This window comes from Phaethon lepturus, unplaced genomic scaffold (assembly GCF_000687285.1).
Source record: "Phaethon lepturus isolate BGI_N335 unplaced genomic scaffold, ASM68728v1 scaffold11983, whole genome shotgun sequence".
NCBI classification, from domain to species: Eukaryota; Metazoa; Chordata; class Aves; order Phaethontiformes; family Phaethontidae; genus Phaethon; species Phaethon lepturus.
Window position 1 is genome coordinate 671 of NW_010527001.1, and position 17686 is coordinate 18356.

Genomic DNA, 17686 nt, shown 5'->3' on the forward strand with positions numbered 1-17686 from the left:
CTCAACCTGATGCGTCAAATAACATGCCATTTGCAAATATGGGAAACTTGTATTAAAGAATAATTTCAAAATTAATGTCAAATTTACAGTTTTAAGAGAGCACTTTGGGTTTTGGAGCTGGTTGCAGACTATTGATTGTTTTTATTGAAAGTAAATACACAAGGATATTTCAATGTTACTATCAAATTATACATAATTTTACAGATGCAGTCTAGTGTTACTGTGTGTGTTTGTGTTATCATAGCTTACGTGTTAACAAAAAATCTGTAAGGAAAAAGTTTGATTTTTTTTTCTTTGTTTTCTTTTACAAAAAATGATTCTATGCTTAAAGCAGAAGATTTGACTTTTTGAAATAGGAGGTCTAATTGTGCTTTGCCACATTTGTCTGTATGGCTTTTGGCAAGTTAATTAACTTGTAAGTTCATTTATTTTCCTGTAGCATTAATACTTCCTGTGTCAAGCCACATGCTTAAGCAAAAGGTGAATGAATAGTTAACATTCTATGTTTTAAAACAACATTGCCGACACTTTTGAAAGTGGGAAGAATTGAGAAAACAAAACAGATTGCAAGAGCAGAAGAACTGTTGGGACTTTTGGGGGGGTGTTTTTGTTTGAGTTTTTTAGATCATGGTCTTATGATCAAAGACAGTTGTGCCAACGCACGTTTTGAAGGCTGAGATCTTTGATTTTTAGAGGGCCTTTTTTAGAGCACGTGTATCCTTTCAGATGGGTGAGGAAGAGTGGTCAGTTTGGAGCCTGTCACCTCTTTACAGTGTGTGTGTGTCTCTTGCTCTCTCCCTCTCTAATTCGATTTGGAAAACCTGTTTGAATTCAAGTATAAACGTAAGTGAGAATTCTTTGTCTCAACGTGCTTTCAGGATGAGCTTTTTATTTTATTTTCTGGGGGCAGTCCATTCAGAGTTCTTTATTCTTTCCTTTACACATATAGTAGTTTTTCTTAGAGGGTAGTGATAAAGTACATTAGTGTACTTCAAAATAAATTATTGTATCCTCAGAACACAGTATACCAGCAATGATATCTATTCTATTAGGAAATTCGTGGAGGCTAAGAAGAATCGGAAGGACTAAAATGTGAGCCTAAAAATTAAGTAGTCTTGGTTAAACAGAATAGAAGAAAATGCTTTAGCCATTTTTTATAGAAAGAAAAAGACAGGAAACTAAAATGTGCAATTTAATTAATAGGAAATTACTATTTCAAAATTTATGAGGCAAAAGCTGTTTTCACTAAAATTGACGTTATCTTTTTGTGTGTTAGAATCAGGTGCTGTTTTCACATTTGGAAAAAGCAAATTTGCAGAAGATATTCCTAGCAAGTTCTGGTTCAAAAATGACAAGCCTGTACTTATATCATGTGGAGATGAACATACCGCTATTGTTACAGGTGAGTATTGGAAATTGAGTATATTATAAAAGGTTATATATTTGGACAGCCTGGAAAGTTATTGTTCTTATTTGAATCCTGAGGTAATATATCAAGTGAGGTTGTGGAGAGAAGAGAGGACTGTTCTGTGGGAACTATCAGATGCCTTTGAAGTTAGTATGAGGTCACTGAAGGTTTTCACAAGGCATGCCCAAGAACTGTCATGAGGGAATCTGTAATAACTGAATGTATCACACAGGATTTAAAGTAAGCATGACTTTATTCAGCTTGAATGTTTCTTGTGAGTCTGACAGTGTTTAGTAGGCAATCTTAAATACAGGGGTTTGTATCATGGAAGTAAATGGTATCTGTTGAACACAGTCAAGAAGTACAACAGATAAAATTGTGTCTCTGAAATGAAGATTTGAATTACTGTTAACTGTCAACTGAAAATAACCGTTGAAAGAGCACCTCAAAAAACTTCAGAAAATTCCACTAAAATCAGAAATAAATTGCAAAAGCATTCAAAGAAGCTCAGATACAATACAATGAGCAGTATTAATGTTTATTTTCAGTTCTTTGAAATGATGGAAACAATACTCATTGAAGAATTTGTTCAACTTACTTTACGTGGAAGGGACTACTCTTTTGTTGATGAGCCCATGTGTCAATTGTATTGAAAATCAACTGCTGATAGATAATAAGACTTTGTTGTTATGAAATTTATATGCGTATTTTCAGGACTTTTTTTATTGGAATGTATTTATGCTTCATCAATGCCCAGCTGGTCATTGCTCATTAAATAATTTCTTGAGGATTTCTTGCTATGTCCCCACACAAAGTTGCAGATGCTGGATTTCTAGAATGAACTATTCCAGGCATGATAAAAAAAGAGTATATATTTCATGGACTGCAGAACATCTTGAGGTGAAATTATACAATTAATTTTTCAAGCCTGACTTCATAGAAGATGAATTATCCATGAATAGTTTATTTTGAACAAAACTTGACTTTTTTTCTTGAATTGAACCAGTTCCATTAAATTGCTTGTTGCATAAAATTAATCGGAATGTAATCTGGAGCACAGTGAAATTTTCCTTATGAAATTTTTTTTTTATATATATTGTTTTATATGCCCACACCCAGTTTGAAATAACACTAGTATAATTCTCAGTTTAGACTAGTCAATTTAAATTGCCTCCTTGATTTCCCCCAGCATGTGTCTGTGCCAGCAGTGTTACCCTAATCAGCAACAATCCCCTAATTCCCATGTCACTGTAATAGTGGCCATTTAGGTAAAGCTTTTGAAGAAGTCAACTTGCATAGGTTTGTATACAGCACCGTTTCTCTGCTATCTCCCCTTCTGCCTGTAATTTTAATACATGCTGCGTGTTTCGAAAAAGACTGTCTCTGTAGCTGGCCTTTGCTGTTGTGGTATGCAAATACATCACCAGGGAAACTTCTAGATAATCAGATCTTTATTGTCTCAAAGCTTTTGAGGAGAAGGAACTGTAGAAACAGGAGTACAAAATTTCTTTCGTACCAAAAGGTTTTTTGGGACATTGTAAAGTAGAGGCAAAAGTGAGAGTAAAATATTGATCAACAACGAGCAAAAGGTAGAGAAACTGCAAGAGTCATACAAAAAAAGTGAAGGGAAACAGAAAACCTTTGTCCCTCATTTGTTCTTCACACCTGTGCATGCCCATATGCGCCTCGCATTTCTGCTGTTAGATGGAGTTGGATGATACAGTGGAATTACAGCCCTTGGTGAATGACATTGAACTGCAGTAACACCTGGAATAAAAGCTCCAGAAGTGCATGCCGATAGTGAGTTTACTGAGAAGGGTACAGACCTTGTGGGAAACCAGGAACTTCTTGAAATCCAGCTGAACTTGGCCTGGAAGAGATAAAAGACAAACATCACCGAGGAAGGAAAAATACCTCAAGCAGGTGTGTGTTAATGCATGCTTCATTTTATTTTCATTCTTTATTTACAGGTCACAAAATTTCCCCTTCCTTTTTTTTCCACCCCGTGGAAGAGGCAGTGGGACCTGTGTATGTAGGGGACAGTGGGTATATGAAGTAGATTCAAATCTAGTAGAAATATATCAATTTTACACTAACATGTCTTAACAATCATAAGTAAAACAATCACCAAAACTGATACAAAACATTCCTTAAAGCTGGTTGTGGGCAGGAGAGACAGCAACATCTAGCACTGAATCTTTACTGAATGCAAAGGAAGAAAATGTAGAGGAACTAATATTTGGCATTCAAACAAAATACTTAGAAATTTTCAAATACATCTTTCATCTAATCCAGCGTCAATATTCCCACATGACTTTTAGGAAGAAAAGTGTGAAGTAAATATAAAACACTCTGTTCTTTGGCTTTCTAGGTCAGGAGTTAGAGTCCAAAATGTTATTTACATTCTGCGGCTGATGTTGGAAAAGAAAGTAATAGTTACTTCCTGACTTGAGTTGGCTTGCTAAGCTAGTCAGAGAAACGTTTCCTTCTCCAGTTTTGGAGTTTGGGATTGAAATTTGTTTTTCTTTATTCATTTGCTCTCTACCTTTAGCACAATCTTCATTAAAATGTTCAAGCAGGATTTGTTTAAGCAGTTGTCTTCATTAGTTCTTTAATGCAGTCATGAGCAGTATATCTTCCAGCATCACTTGTAATATGTTTAATAATGTTTCTTGCCCCATTTCTATATTTTTTGGCCCAAGAATACTGACAGCCCACTCCTTACATCTTCTGTAACTGCAGGCTCTGGAAAGCAATTTATTCATCCTGTTGGGAGCTGCTGTGAAGTAAGTGATACTACGCATATTTTTGAGAATCTTCTCCCAATACCTTTCTATTAATTTTCTTTTCTACAAAACTCTTAAAGTTAACAGCTGTCGTATTGTTTATTTGCCTTGATTAGAGTATCCTAGGCAGCTTGCCCACATTTGATCAAAGAACTGATCCTGTTCACAAGGGCGAAAATGGTGATGATGGAAGACACATTTTCCGAACTCAGAGCTCTGGAAAGAATTGAAGTCTCCAATGCAAGAGAGTAGAAGAAAAGAAAGAAGTAACAAGTGTAAAAGTAGGAGTGAAAAGAAGTGCATGTGGAACCACAACAAGATAGTATGCTCATAATTTTCAGTTTTGTAAGGCATTAAACATTCAACAATTTACACCAAAGAGACCTTGGAATCTCTCCAGGTCTTTGGGCACCAGACTCCTTCTATTGTTTCTGCCTACCAGCAGGCCATCAGAACATGGCACAATATCTTTTGCATCAACTGTAAGGGGAAAATGAGAAGGACTAGTACATGTTTGTGTTGATCTTTGGTACGTGTAGAAGCCAGCAACATACTGTGCCGTTTTTGTTTGTGTGATGCTAAGTGTCCTAAGCATGACTGTTCTCAAAATAAAAGTTGAGAATATTGCATTTGAGAATATAGTGACTTGCCTAAAAAAACTGATGTCATTCCCATTTTGGTGAGATGTATTTGAATTGTATACAAATTTTAAATGAACCGTTAACATAGTTTATTCACAAAACAGCACAAATAAATTAAAAAAAACCATGGTGCCTGGCATATGATACTGTGTCCAAAGTACTACCTTTTACGTTTTCTTCAGATGTAACTTCTCAATAGAGTCTTGTAATAAATGCTCAAAGTCCATACATTGTCTCCCCATTTTATTTCCCTAGATTATATAATTTAGAAAGCAAGGGGGGGAATATGTAAAACATACCTTTAAACATAGAGGATAGGAATACTTGCCTGCCTGCTATTATCATGAAGTATGTTGAGGATTTCAGCTGGTATTTCCCAGCTGCTGAATGAATGCTGTTAGTAGTGCTTCATGAACCAAGGGAACACATGACAGAGTTCCCAGGAATCACAGTTGTGATAGCAGCTATTCATATGAGAAATGTACTGGTTAGGAGACACTCTCGTCTTGAAGTCTCTCACAAAACCTCTATTCCTAAAGATGTAAGCATCTTTTGGCTTCCCTAACGGCCCTGAATTAATGTTGGTGAAACACCTGCTGTTGGTAAGCCAATGCATACATACTTTGGAGAAATACTCCAGTCCTGCCTCAGGATGGAGGTAGAGATTGGTGTTGGAAATCTGTTTTAATCTCCAAAACCATCTGAGTAGTCCATTTCTTTATATCCCGTTGTTTCCCTTCTGCTGCACAGTCATAATCTTACTCTGCCAGACCTGTCTTCTGCCAGCCATTCCAGATGGCAGAGGGCCACAATCTCTGTATCAGCACCAAAGTGGAAGCAAAAACCCAAGAACAATCTGAGTTTGCAGAGTTTTGAAATATGATCCTTGCCTATTTGTCTGCTGTTGAATTAGTTCTCACTTCAATGTATCTGTGGTGATAGCTGGAGATATCTCAGTGATGATGGCTGTTTCAAAATGTCTTCAAATCTTTTTTTCAAAATGTCCTCAATATCTTTTCTTACATCTTCAGATAAAACAGACATTATCTCAGATATCTCCAATTATGAAAATAGGGCCTTTTGCATACATAATTGTCATGTTTCCTGGCCGGCTTACATTGCATCATGTTTGTTCCAAAACCTGATTTGCTGTACAGACCTCTAAATGTTGCTTCATTACAGCCATTTGTTTAGGTTCATCTGTAGTGCCTATTAGCTTTCATTCACTGAATTACCTGCTTCCCAGTTTTCTTACTTTCTGTTACATTGCTAAGTGTTGGAAGCCTGAAATTATAAAAGGCTGTCACTCAGTTGTAAAAGAAAGTAAAAAAATTCCTCTCATCTATTAAGCTCCTTGACTTATAAAGCAATGCCTTAGAATTTAAAGACTGGTATAAGAAACAGCAGATTACAGGATGAAAAGCTTGGCCTGTTGGAATTTTGAATGGATAAAAGAGAATGTGCTTAAATTGAATTACGGCAGCTTGGCATCATATTCTCACAGGAGTACTGCTGGCTTATAAAGGCAGTTAAAAAGTATAAAGCAAGGACACAAGGAAGCATATACCAATATAGGATGCCATTTGCTAATAAAAATTCTTTCTGTTAAGGTGTGTTTTGCTTTCAATGATAGAGCTGTGCATGCGTTTTGATGTGATTGTATTATCAAAATCGGGATGGTGATATAAATGCTATTAGTAAAACACCGTGAGCATACATTTGACCTCAGACTTTCTTCCCCTTTCCCTTCCAACTTCCTTGGAAAGGCATAATATTGACACATAGCCCCATGTTCCAAAAACTGTCAAATCCAACAATTTGATTGGCACTTTAGATACTACTTATTGTCAGCTGTTGGTGGTTTGTTTGTTTGTTTTAACTATGTGGTTATATTTTTAAAAATAAATGGATTTTTTTTAATAGAGTAAGAATTTTTGTTATATTTTAAACATTTCAATATCATATTTTAAAGCCTCCATAAATCACATTCAGAACCTTCACTAAGGACCTACACTACTGAAGTACAAACAGACATAATATTTTGGCATTACTATGTGGAATTGCTGTTATGCATTGCACTTGTGATAATTGTTGATGGCTAGGGTGATAGAGTTTATTTACGTGACATCCTTTGATGGAGTCTAACTCACAAAGCTCTGCAGACATTCATCAAAAGTGACCAAACTCCTTTTAACAGTTGTAAAACAGTGGGGTTTTTTGGTCAAATCAGTTTCTATTGTTTTGCGAAGATTTCTCTTGGAACAAGGATTTTATCTTTGGGTGTGAGCTTCACAGCTTTACAAAAGGTAATAGTTTAAAGAATGAAAAGAAATGAAATTAACTTAATTCATTTGAAGGTATTGTCAGTAGTCAGTTTTGGCTGTCAAATTTGCATGCCTGATGACAGAAGTTTCATCTGTTCATATACCATCTTCTTAAAAAAACACTGGTTATTCAGAATTACAATTCACTGTTTGTAATGGTCAAACCTGCAAGTTCAGTTACATGTCATACCAGTTTCTGAAATACGATTTTAGGATTGCTTCTGTTGAAGTTTTGTAATGTAATGTCTGCACGTAGCTTTACAAAACTCCCTGACTGCATGGTGGTTTTATGCATTCTTTCTTTACATGCAGAATAACAAATTAATACAATTTGTGAACACATTTGAAAATTTGTCAGAAACTATGTTCTGTACAAGTGCAAATTTGTAAATCATTTTAAGAGAAGACATTTAGCAGTAAAAGAAATAGCCCCCCCTAAACAATAAAACAGGCTGAATGATACAAATTTGTGTTTAATTATATAGCTGCATTATTCATTCCTATCTTTGGGGTGAAAGATGTGGGTGGTCAGTTAAGTGTGCCGTTGTTTTATAAATAGGCTTATAGGTACTGTAGTTTCTGAACCGCAGGGTCTGTCCAAAGGTACAATATTTTGTTCTCTGAAGAGCCCTTTATCTGTGCTGTAATTAAAGAAGTGGGTGTTTGTTCTGTTTTTTTGTCCCTTCTTCTGGCTGGGAATTTCGTACTTAAACAATGTAGTTACTACGTCTGTACTGAAAAATCACAAGGACATTAATGATTGTTTACACTTAAGTATTGAATTGCCTAATCTTAAACCTTAAATCAAAAAGGAAGTAATAAATGGCATAGTGTGTGAATGACCATCTTGTCTTGCATGAGGTATTCAAACACTTGTATGGATTCTGACTGTGCATTTTTTTTCAGGGAATGGTAAACTGTACATGTTCGGAAGTAACAACTGGGGCCAATTAGGACTAGGATCAAAGAACACTGTCAGCAAACCAACATGTGTTAAAGGTTTGTTTAATTTTTCTTTTTTTTTTTTTGTCTTTTTGAAAGGAGACCCTTGTGAAAAGATACTTTATAAGATGCAGCTCCAAAATAACTGATGCTGCCTTCTCTACTCATCATGTGTAGCATATTACTAAACAAACTTGTAAAGGTAGCTTAAAAGGATCCCTGACTAATTTTCCATCAGTTCCAGATTCTGGGTCCTTTTGCATCGGAAGATTACTGTCTTTTTTGAGGGCTCTTATTTTTTGTAATCTTTGCCTTTCCTGACAAACCACATCTTCATTGTGACTGCAAAGACATTAATCACATGCTTGGTCTCTCCAGTGTTGTCTGTGTGTTAGAAATCAGAGTTCCAACAGCATTGTGTAACCTTTGTATCACTTTTGTCTTAGCACCTTTATAAATGAAAAAATCTATTGGGAACTTTCTACAAGTACTGCTATATTTTTAGCAAGAAGTGCCCAAGGGGACATAAATGTTAATATATTTGTATGAAGCAGTAAAATAAATGCCGATATTCTTTCATGTCTTGTGAAATATGTTTTCATTGCACTGTTATCTTCTTGATCTTTCCTAGCCAGTTTTCCTTTGTCAAACAAAACTAAGTCAATACTTTTTCCCTGTCCCCTGTGGATCAAGTCAGATCTATCCCATTAACACATTTCTTTTTGCCATTAAAAGTTTATCCTCATCCTTTCTGCCAGCAGATTGATCTGTTAGCTTATTGTTAAAAACAAATTATCCTGCTTGTTCAAACTCTTTTTTTCGTGATTTAGTTTATTCTACTGTCCTTTATCTGCTCCTCTCTATTTCACTTCAGAGGGAGAAAAGCAGCTGCTTTTGGGTTCACATCTTCTGTCAGCCATGTGATTGATTCTTACCTTGGCTTAAATGGATTGGGTGTCAAGTTTTTTTTTACTGTCAAATTGCAATGGAGAATAAAACACAAAGAGAAGATGACAGCAATTCAAACCAGATCTGGCAACCATTGAAAAAAGTCACAAGGGGGGTATCTTTCTTCTCTTGGCAGTAGGCAGCAGGAGGAAGTCCTGGTGCTTTTCTCACTAGCTTTCAGTCACCACTTGGCTTTGGGAATGGGGGTTGCAAGGACATGTTTCAGTTTCTGCTTGGGGCCAAATGGTTATGGTAGCATGTTTTATGAGAAAATATGTTCTGGGACTTGACTAATGAAATTGGTTATGTAAAATTGCCAGCAACGATGTAGATATAGCATGGCTCATGAAATAGCCTAAGTGGGGGGAAGGTTAGGGAGCGCAGGCTTCTGAAGAGCTGATTAAGATAATCTCTGAAGTTGGAGGCAGAGTTTTGGGATATAAAGCAGCCAGTTAAGATTGTAGGAAGAAGCCAACATTGGAAGTGTTATGGTTCCAGCCTGCTGGTAGTGGTAGGTGTCAGACAGGATAGGCAGGAACCTGAATTTGGACAATTTATGTTTGTGTCTGTGTGATAGACCAGAGGAAGTTGATGTTTAAGTAGATAGATTTATTTGGTGACTTGGTAGAAGGTAGAAGGAACTTCAATCTGAATGTTATGGAGCTGATGAAAGTTGATTTGGAAGAACTGAAAAGGGGTTTGTGAAAGGGATGATAGCTGTTGGCTTTGCCATGGACTAGTGCAGTGTAAAAGCAATTAAAGATTTATTATGTAAAAAGAGTCCTGTTTTAAGGGCATTGTATAGGGCACATAGACATGGCTGAGAGAAGATAAATTGTTGGCAACGATCAATAACTGGAGAGAGGTTGTAAAAGTCAGTGAGATTTTTTCCCTCTGTTTCTGAAATGGAGTGCATTTGCCATGGGAGAAAAGGCACCCCTGTATACGCTCCTTCCCACCAAAATAACTCTTGACTCCTCTTGCATACATTCCCAGTCTTTCACAGTGACCAGACTGCAGAGAAGTACATGCATTGGGTGGGTGGTAAGTGAGCTGAAGTTGACACGGGATGGTATATGCAAAAATTTTAGGCAGTAGTCTGGATAGGACTGTCCTTAGCAATTGAATTAGGGATCAATAAGAGGGCAGTGCAGAGCAAAAGTCTGGCAAAAAAGGTAGCTGTGCATGACAAAGGAAGACAGGGATGATAAGACAAAAGAACGGTATAATTTTAAAGATTTAAAATAGTGGGAAAAGCATAAGAGGGAGTTAAGAATTGTACTCTTAATGAAAACTGAAGACAGCTTGAAGCATGCATTTTGTCCTTGATAGAGTCTTTGAGGCATATCCCATAAATGGTAAGTTCTGGGGAATGTGTCACTGGGGTGAAGTAGCCATCATCAAGTTAACCTGAGTGTGAGCTGTAAGTTTCTAAGGTCTCTGTTTTCTTGTCTTGAGGGAATCCTGATTTAAGAAGTTGTGTTCTGAGTTCAAATGGGCAACGAATCTTGTAATCATTCTGTTGGTAAAAATATGAAAAAAATCAAAGCTTCCTCTAGAACATAGAACATTTTGTGTTGAACCAGCTATCAGCTTGTTTGTAACTTTTCACCCCCTTTGGCTTTAATTCATAGCTTTAAAACCAGAAAAAACAAAACTTGCTGTTTGTGGAAGAAACCACACTTTAGTTTACACAGGTATGTAACCTATGTTATATACATATTAAAGACAGATTTCTTCCTTTGCTTTCATGCAAAATTACATTCAGAACTCCAGGAGTGTTAAGAAGGAAAAATAAATGAAAATGGGACTGTTAAAACTTGGGGCTTTGATATCCATTTCTTTAACGCGTGATTTATTCTGAGGCAATGCATTTATAAGATAATGTTATATAGGTGTTTGCTAGCAATAGACAGATGAAAAAATTTCTTGCTGGCATTTGGGGTGTAGTTAACAATTATCAATATTTCGTTTAAGCCCTTTAAAGGTATATTAGTATTTTTTATATATCTGTACTCAAATTTACCTTTGACAAGTAATTTATCTTTATTAGTGTGAAGTTATATATTTGAGTAAATATAGTAGAACTGAATGTTTTCAAGTCTTCAAATTTTGTTGCAGTTTGTTAGACAAGGTAGTCTGCTATTTCAACGACAAGTTGCTTTATTAAGCTATAAATAAAGAAACTGTAAATTTAAACTAGAAAATAAATTTTCAGAGACAGTATACAGAGAATTGATGCAAATTCTTGTCATGCTTCTAAAATTTATGTAATGGAATAGCCGCCTTTGTGGTTGCAATTCTTTAGCTTGTAGTAATGTTATAAAGAGGATTGTGTGATTATTAGGAGGTTTATTTATGTGGAGACCCTGAGCACTGTAAATAAGACCATTAGAATAACACAGAACATTTTAATAACAGATGAGTATGCAAGATTTCACAGGTAAATATTAGTCACTTTTATTGTACACGCTGGCTAGATAATTTGTTGGCATTTATATAGCAAGGACCATTTATACATTGCATGTCAGTTGCTTATCACATTTGTGTCCGGATTTGTGTTATTAATGGACCTTACCTTTCTCATCAGAGATGAGCACTTTAGATGTGAAACATACTAAAACTGAAAGTACAAATCTTGAAGTTCTCTTAAGTTGAAGATACTAGTCATCAGCTTTAAATTCCATTTTAAGATTCTAAAAAAAATAAAGACCTAGTTAATTAAATCAAAAGTGATTTAACTATTAAAATGATTAAAATATTTCTAATAAAAATCTAAGCAAAAATGTATTTCATTCGCAGTACTCAAACCTATCAAGTTATGCATCTCTAATTTACATACTAATACGACTTCAGTTTTCTTGTCTGTGATGTCATTCACCGTTTTCCTCCTCCTTTGTCTTAAAATACACATTTTTGGGGGAAGGAGCTTCTTCGGGCTGCCAGGGCTACGAGTAGTCATTTTCTCAGAACTCTTGCAGAACTTCAAATTATATTTTGCTTTCTAGATCAGTCTCCAGAATGGTACGAAACTCGGTCAGTCTAAGTACATGTAAGGCCTTTAGAAAGTTGTGATCCAAGTGTGTGCAGGAAAGCCTCCTTGCTAGCTACAACAGAAACTGCTAATGTCAACTTGAGGAAATTTCAGGGCAGTAGACCCGAACTTTTCTGTAGTGGTCTTCCATTGAAAATTCAATTACTTGCTCCGGTTTCTCTGACTTTTTACCACTAATGAGAATATCTTCATTCTGTGTATTACATGTGCTTTTCTGTATGCAGAGAAAGGAAATGTGTATGCTGCTGGAGGTAACAGTGAAGGTCAGTTGGGATTAGGTGACACAGAGGAAAGGACCACATTTCATTTAATTAGCTTTTTTACCAACCAGCACAAGATCAAACAGCTAGCGGCTGGATCATACACCTCAGCAGCAGTAACTGGTAAGAGCAACTGCTAATAAAATCTATTTATGTGTGTCCAGCCTGGTGTTCTGGGGAAACGTTTATTCCAGCATTCTGTTTGCATATGTGGGTGTATTTTCTATGCCTCCCTGTCTTCTTTCGCTAGTAACCACAGTCATTTTTTGATGGCAAATTGTGTATTTCAACACAATCTGGTAAGTGGTGGCAGTCTCATTAACTTCCTACAGTTTTTGTGAAAATAGACCTTTTCCGTGAGCAATAGCCTGCAATGGGAGCTCAACCTCTGCTAGTTTAGTAGGAATCCTTACAAAGGAGAGACTTTTTACCCTCAAAATGGGAAAAATCTTCAGTTATTTCCAGGGAAGCCAGATATAAAACACGAATCCTATGAAAACTTAAGTTTCTCTAATTTCACATCTTACTGCAACTATTTTGGTCTACTGGTACAGGCTACACAGCTGTGTCATTACTAATTCTGAGAGAGACTTCTCTTCTGAGAGTCATTACTAATTCTTATGCCTATGACCTATTTCTCTGATGGCAGAATTATATAATTGCGACATTTTGAAGTCCACACAGTTATAATACCTTCAGCCATTGGATGGGTGGTCCTTTATTACCCTATAATGTAATTTCTCAAGTTTTGCTGTAAAGCAGCTGTTCCTGTACATGTTTAGGATAAGTTACTGAGGCTGTCATCTCAGAATGTGACAGAGAGTGTAAGAGTGTATGAAAGAGATGCTAGCCTGCTCATTTGGTTTCTATTTTTTTGTGACAATTGCTAACATTCTCCTGAGATTTCTAAGTCAACGTTGAATTATTTTACTTCCCAGCGGCATCTCAGTATCACTGTAGATGGTACAGTTTTTTATTCACAACTTATTTCCCACCAATAAGAAATATGCAGAAATAAGACCTCATGTCTTCTAGAAAAATCTAGAGATTTTTCTTGTTCACTACCTTTTTTTGGTTTTTTACTGCTGCCATTGGTCTTTGTGTTAACAGACACTGGTCTTAATAAACCTGGAACAACTATTGTGATAGTTTAAGGAAAACAAAATGAAGCTGGGCAATATAATCACCTGTGAAGAGAACTGAAAGATAAGGCAAGAATAAGTGGGATGTGTATCAAAGTCAGAACAGAGAGTAAGTTTGGAAGAATGAGAAAGTGGTGACTTGCTACTAGAAATGAGAAGATGCCTTAAAATCACCGTAATATTTTCATACTGACCTCTGGCAATTGAATTGTCTCATATGCTCAATATTCCTTTTTGAAGGAATGTTTTACATAGTACTTTTCCCATACTATTTGTGGTCTAACATCAGTCGATGGCTAGTTTTTGTTGCGTTGTGTTAAATACCATTTTATGTCCCTGAGACCATGACATTTAGTAGCATCATACGCAGAGTTTACGAAATGCTCTTAACTGGGTAGATTAACTTTTTGTTAATTTTGGTTTTAAATCCATTAACTCTCTGTGTTTTCATTTTAGAGGATGGGCAGCTTTTTGTGTGGGGTGACAATTCGGAAGGTCAGATTGGCTTGGCTGATGAAGCCTGTGTCAGTGTCCCTTGTCAAGTGGATGTTGGAAAACCTGTTTCCTCTGTATCCTGTGGATATTATCACTCTGCCTTGATAACAGGTAAGAGAAAGGGAATAGCGGTTAGTGGACACAAGTCAGTGGTTCTCAATTTGTTATCTTTGTAAAGGTAGCTAAAGAGGCATTCATTACTTTTGAAACTAGATACGCCATAGTTTTTAAAAACTGCTATGTGGCAGAAAGTCATCTATGTAGTTTTGTATCACTTTGGGAGATTTTGCCAGAGACAGGTTCTCTAAAATGTGGTCCTAATTGATTTATTTGGGAAACTTGTATGTAATCTACTATGTAATTGTATATTATTGTTGAATTAACAATACTGTGAGAAAAAACTGCAGTTAGTTTTCTGCATTTGCACATTGTTGTGCAAAAGTATATTGGGAAGAACCATTATCTTGCCACACTATTTACATGAAGGTTATGACAAGTATTATGGTTTCAGTAATCCAACTTTTCTTGAGATTATTAATTTTTTGTGATGATCAAATAGTCATCTTCATCTTCTCTAGAAATATAATTATTGAATAGGCTTACTATGTTTTGAGGAAAAATTAAATCTCAGTGCAAGATTGTTGTCGAAGTTTGATGTTATGTGTTAAATTTTAAGTTTTGAAGTCAGTTAAACAGGCAGTATATGATATGAGAAGAAGTATACGCTACAGTGAGTCGGTGTCTGATCTCCAACTCACCTCTCTGCTGCTTTCCTCCTCTCTCTTTCCACCTCTTTGTTGGTTTCCAAAGTGATGATACCACTCATTTTTTAATAATGTCAATATGGGTGAATTTACCAGTCAGTACTGATGGTATTATATATAAGCAGCCATTAATTCCCCTCACCCATACAGGTTTACTTTATTAAGCTTTACAGTTTAGTCCCCTCAGAGTAATTAAATATTTCAAAGGATCAATAGTTTTGATTGTAAAACTTTTAATGGGTACCCAGGAACTCTTCAGTCAGATACTTTTCACAGGTTACTTGATAAATGTTACTTTTCCACATACAATATCTGTATAGCTCTCTGAGAATATGCTGTTAACAGAATGAGAGCTTCCTATGGTGGTCAAATACTAATTAGGTGTTATGCTGGTAGTGTGCAACTCGTATTACAGATGCTTTATTACAGTAGATGAATGAAGTGCCTCTGACTGATCAGGAGCTCAGCACCTGTTAGGAAATCTACAGCTTCCTAAACTCGAAGTAATGGCGGGGAAAGATCCTTACTTCAAGGATGTAGTAAGAAAGCGTGTATTTCTGCCTTAGAGCCAAGAGCTGAAGCTCTGACAGGACTGCAGTGGGATTTGACAAAAGCTCTCGTTGGAAGAAGGGCTGAGAACAAGCATCTAAGAGCAAGGAGAGAACAGTATGTGCCAGGTGCTCTAAGGAAGTGGAAATTTTTAATGGAGGGGGATGAGAACAAATGATTAGGGTAGCAGCTGGGTAAGAGAAATGGAGCCCCTTAAAATATTAATAAGAAGATGAACTGTTATCGCCTGTGAAAATGGGGAGTTGTTGAACCTGTTTATGTTTAAACAAGCCTGGGTGTGAGATGGAAAATCTTAATTTTCAGCCTTAGTATCTGCAAATCCTGCACAAATTTGGCTTCAATCTCTCTTGCTGAAACTACTGACACGTGGATGACCTCTTTTGTGGTGAAAGGAGAAATATTTTTTTACTATTTTCATTTGGGCTCTTGCTGACAGTTTTATTTGACTGATACTTTAACTACCATAGAAATTTAGTGTTGGACATCAGGTACTTTTACTGAATTGATCTTCTGTTGCAGCACCGTCAGTGTATATCCAGACAGTGTTTAAAAACAAATTGTACCATAGTCACACATTATTTTAGCTATGAAGTTAGCCATTAAAGTATTAATTTGGACGTTCTGCAAGCTGAGTCTGTTTGAGTACAAATGTAGTACAAATAGTTACCTTATTTTTCTTACAGCCTGGTTAGGAAGAATGTCAAGGCACTAGTATTACTCGGATTCTTTTTTCACTTATGGAAAACACTTGCCTGTAGGACTTGCTAGACAGGCTCAGAACAGTGGTTCACATCCTCAGTGATGGAGGGGTGGTAGAACATAGCAAACTAGATAATTATGGAGTATTTGGAATATTCGTATTACAGAGATAGGGTTTTTTTCCCCCACATTGCTAGTTAGTCATTGAATTATGCCTTGAAGTACGTTTAAGAGTTTGCCTATCACAGGGGGTTTTCCATGTATTTTTATTGTATGGTTTTATCTTGTATACTAGAGTTTAGGGTGATTAGTGTTATTTTTAATACATAATTTGGAGGAAATATCTGGAAAAGAAAGTAGTTCTGTATTTCCAGAAATAAAATTTGAACTGAATAGGTAAGTGTATAATTTGTATTAATTCTCTCAACATCAATAAAGTATACCAGAGAAACTTTTTTAGATTGTGGTTGCTGTTACTATGGAAGAAATGGGTGTAACACATAAGCTTTCAACACCCGTAACTTACCAGTTATTAGAATACTATAGATTTACTACATTTTGACTTTTTAAACATGACTTGTACATAAAAAAGCACCAAATAATATACTGTCTTTAATAATAAAACATAGTTGCAGGATGTTGGACTTGATACATGTTGCCGCGCTGAACTGATGAGCATGGCACCATATGGTTCCCTTTCTTAATATATTTCTGTTTGGCATAAGCTGTATACTGGCTAAGCAAACCGTTAGGATCACAGGCGTATCTCGATTAAAACTAAAAGGTGGTTAATGAGGCTACTAGAATACATAGTGTGGTCACACAGTGCCCTCTCCAGGGCAGGATGTTCATTAATAAGAGACTATTGAGAAAAAAAGTGGTGAAGTATGGATTCCAGTTGTTTGGGTTTTTTAAGCTAAAGTTGTTATTTCTTTGAAACAAATGGTTTTATAAAAGATTGCTTAGTAGGCCTTTGTCTTTAAGGTGTTTAACTACTATAAAGCCAAGTGCAATGTCAATGAAAAGTAGAGTGGAATCCTGATGCAAACCTTTAGTAGATAAAAACATGTTTTATGGTAATTGTACGGCATTCAATCATCTGAATTTGTACTTCAGTTCTACAGCCCTCCTCCCACCCCCAAAGTTTCTTGAATCTATTAGTTCCAAAAAGATGATTTGTCATCTTTCTTACTTTTGCTTTCTAGAATGCCTTCTTTGCAGCTGATAATTCAGCTACTAAACGTCACTTGTATTCTACCATGTACATGTGGGCCCCACTGACAACAGAAGTAGTTGTAGAATAGAAGACTAGAATGTGTCCTGAATTATTTTTAATAAAAAACACTTCTGAAATTTAGACCAGTCACAAGCACAGGCAATGGCTAGCTCATTTCCATATGCAAATTAGGAAGCTGGTCTAGTTACTCACTTCATGTTTGAAAGATGATTGTTTGCTCCTTTTTCCTCTCACTTTGCATTCCTCAAAGAGTCCCACTGAAAAGAAGTTTTTAGTTTATACTTTCCAGTCTTCTTTAGGACTTTTTCTCAGTATCTGTTTCCTTTCCGTTCTTTTTGCAGCCTTGGGACATTAGGTCCCCCTATTAGAGGTATGTCTCAAACAAAACAACAGAGAAGGAAAAAGCTGAAAGAGT

At 36.1% G+C, this 17686-nt stretch overlaps 1 protein-coding gene across 1 annotated transcript in view; it reads left to right on the top strand.

Moving 5' to 3' along the window:
- Positions 1–1276: 1276 nt before the first annotated feature.
- The window catches only part of RPGR (retinitis pigmentosa GTPase regulator), a gene marked incomplete at its 5' end in the record, with an annotated part of 39257 nt that continues 22847 nt past the window's right edge, over positions 1277–17686 (top strand). The window contains 5 exons of the mRNA XM_010283252.1: positions 1277–1402; positions 8066–8158; positions 10684–10746; positions 12329–12487; positions 13963–14112. Coding sequence (XP_010281554.1) covers positions 1277–1402; positions 8066–8158; positions 10684–10746; positions 12329–12487; positions 13963–14112 — 591 coding nt within the window. The remainder of the gene's footprint in view (positions 1403–8065; positions 8159–10683; positions 10747–12328; positions 12488–13962; positions 14113–17686) is intronic.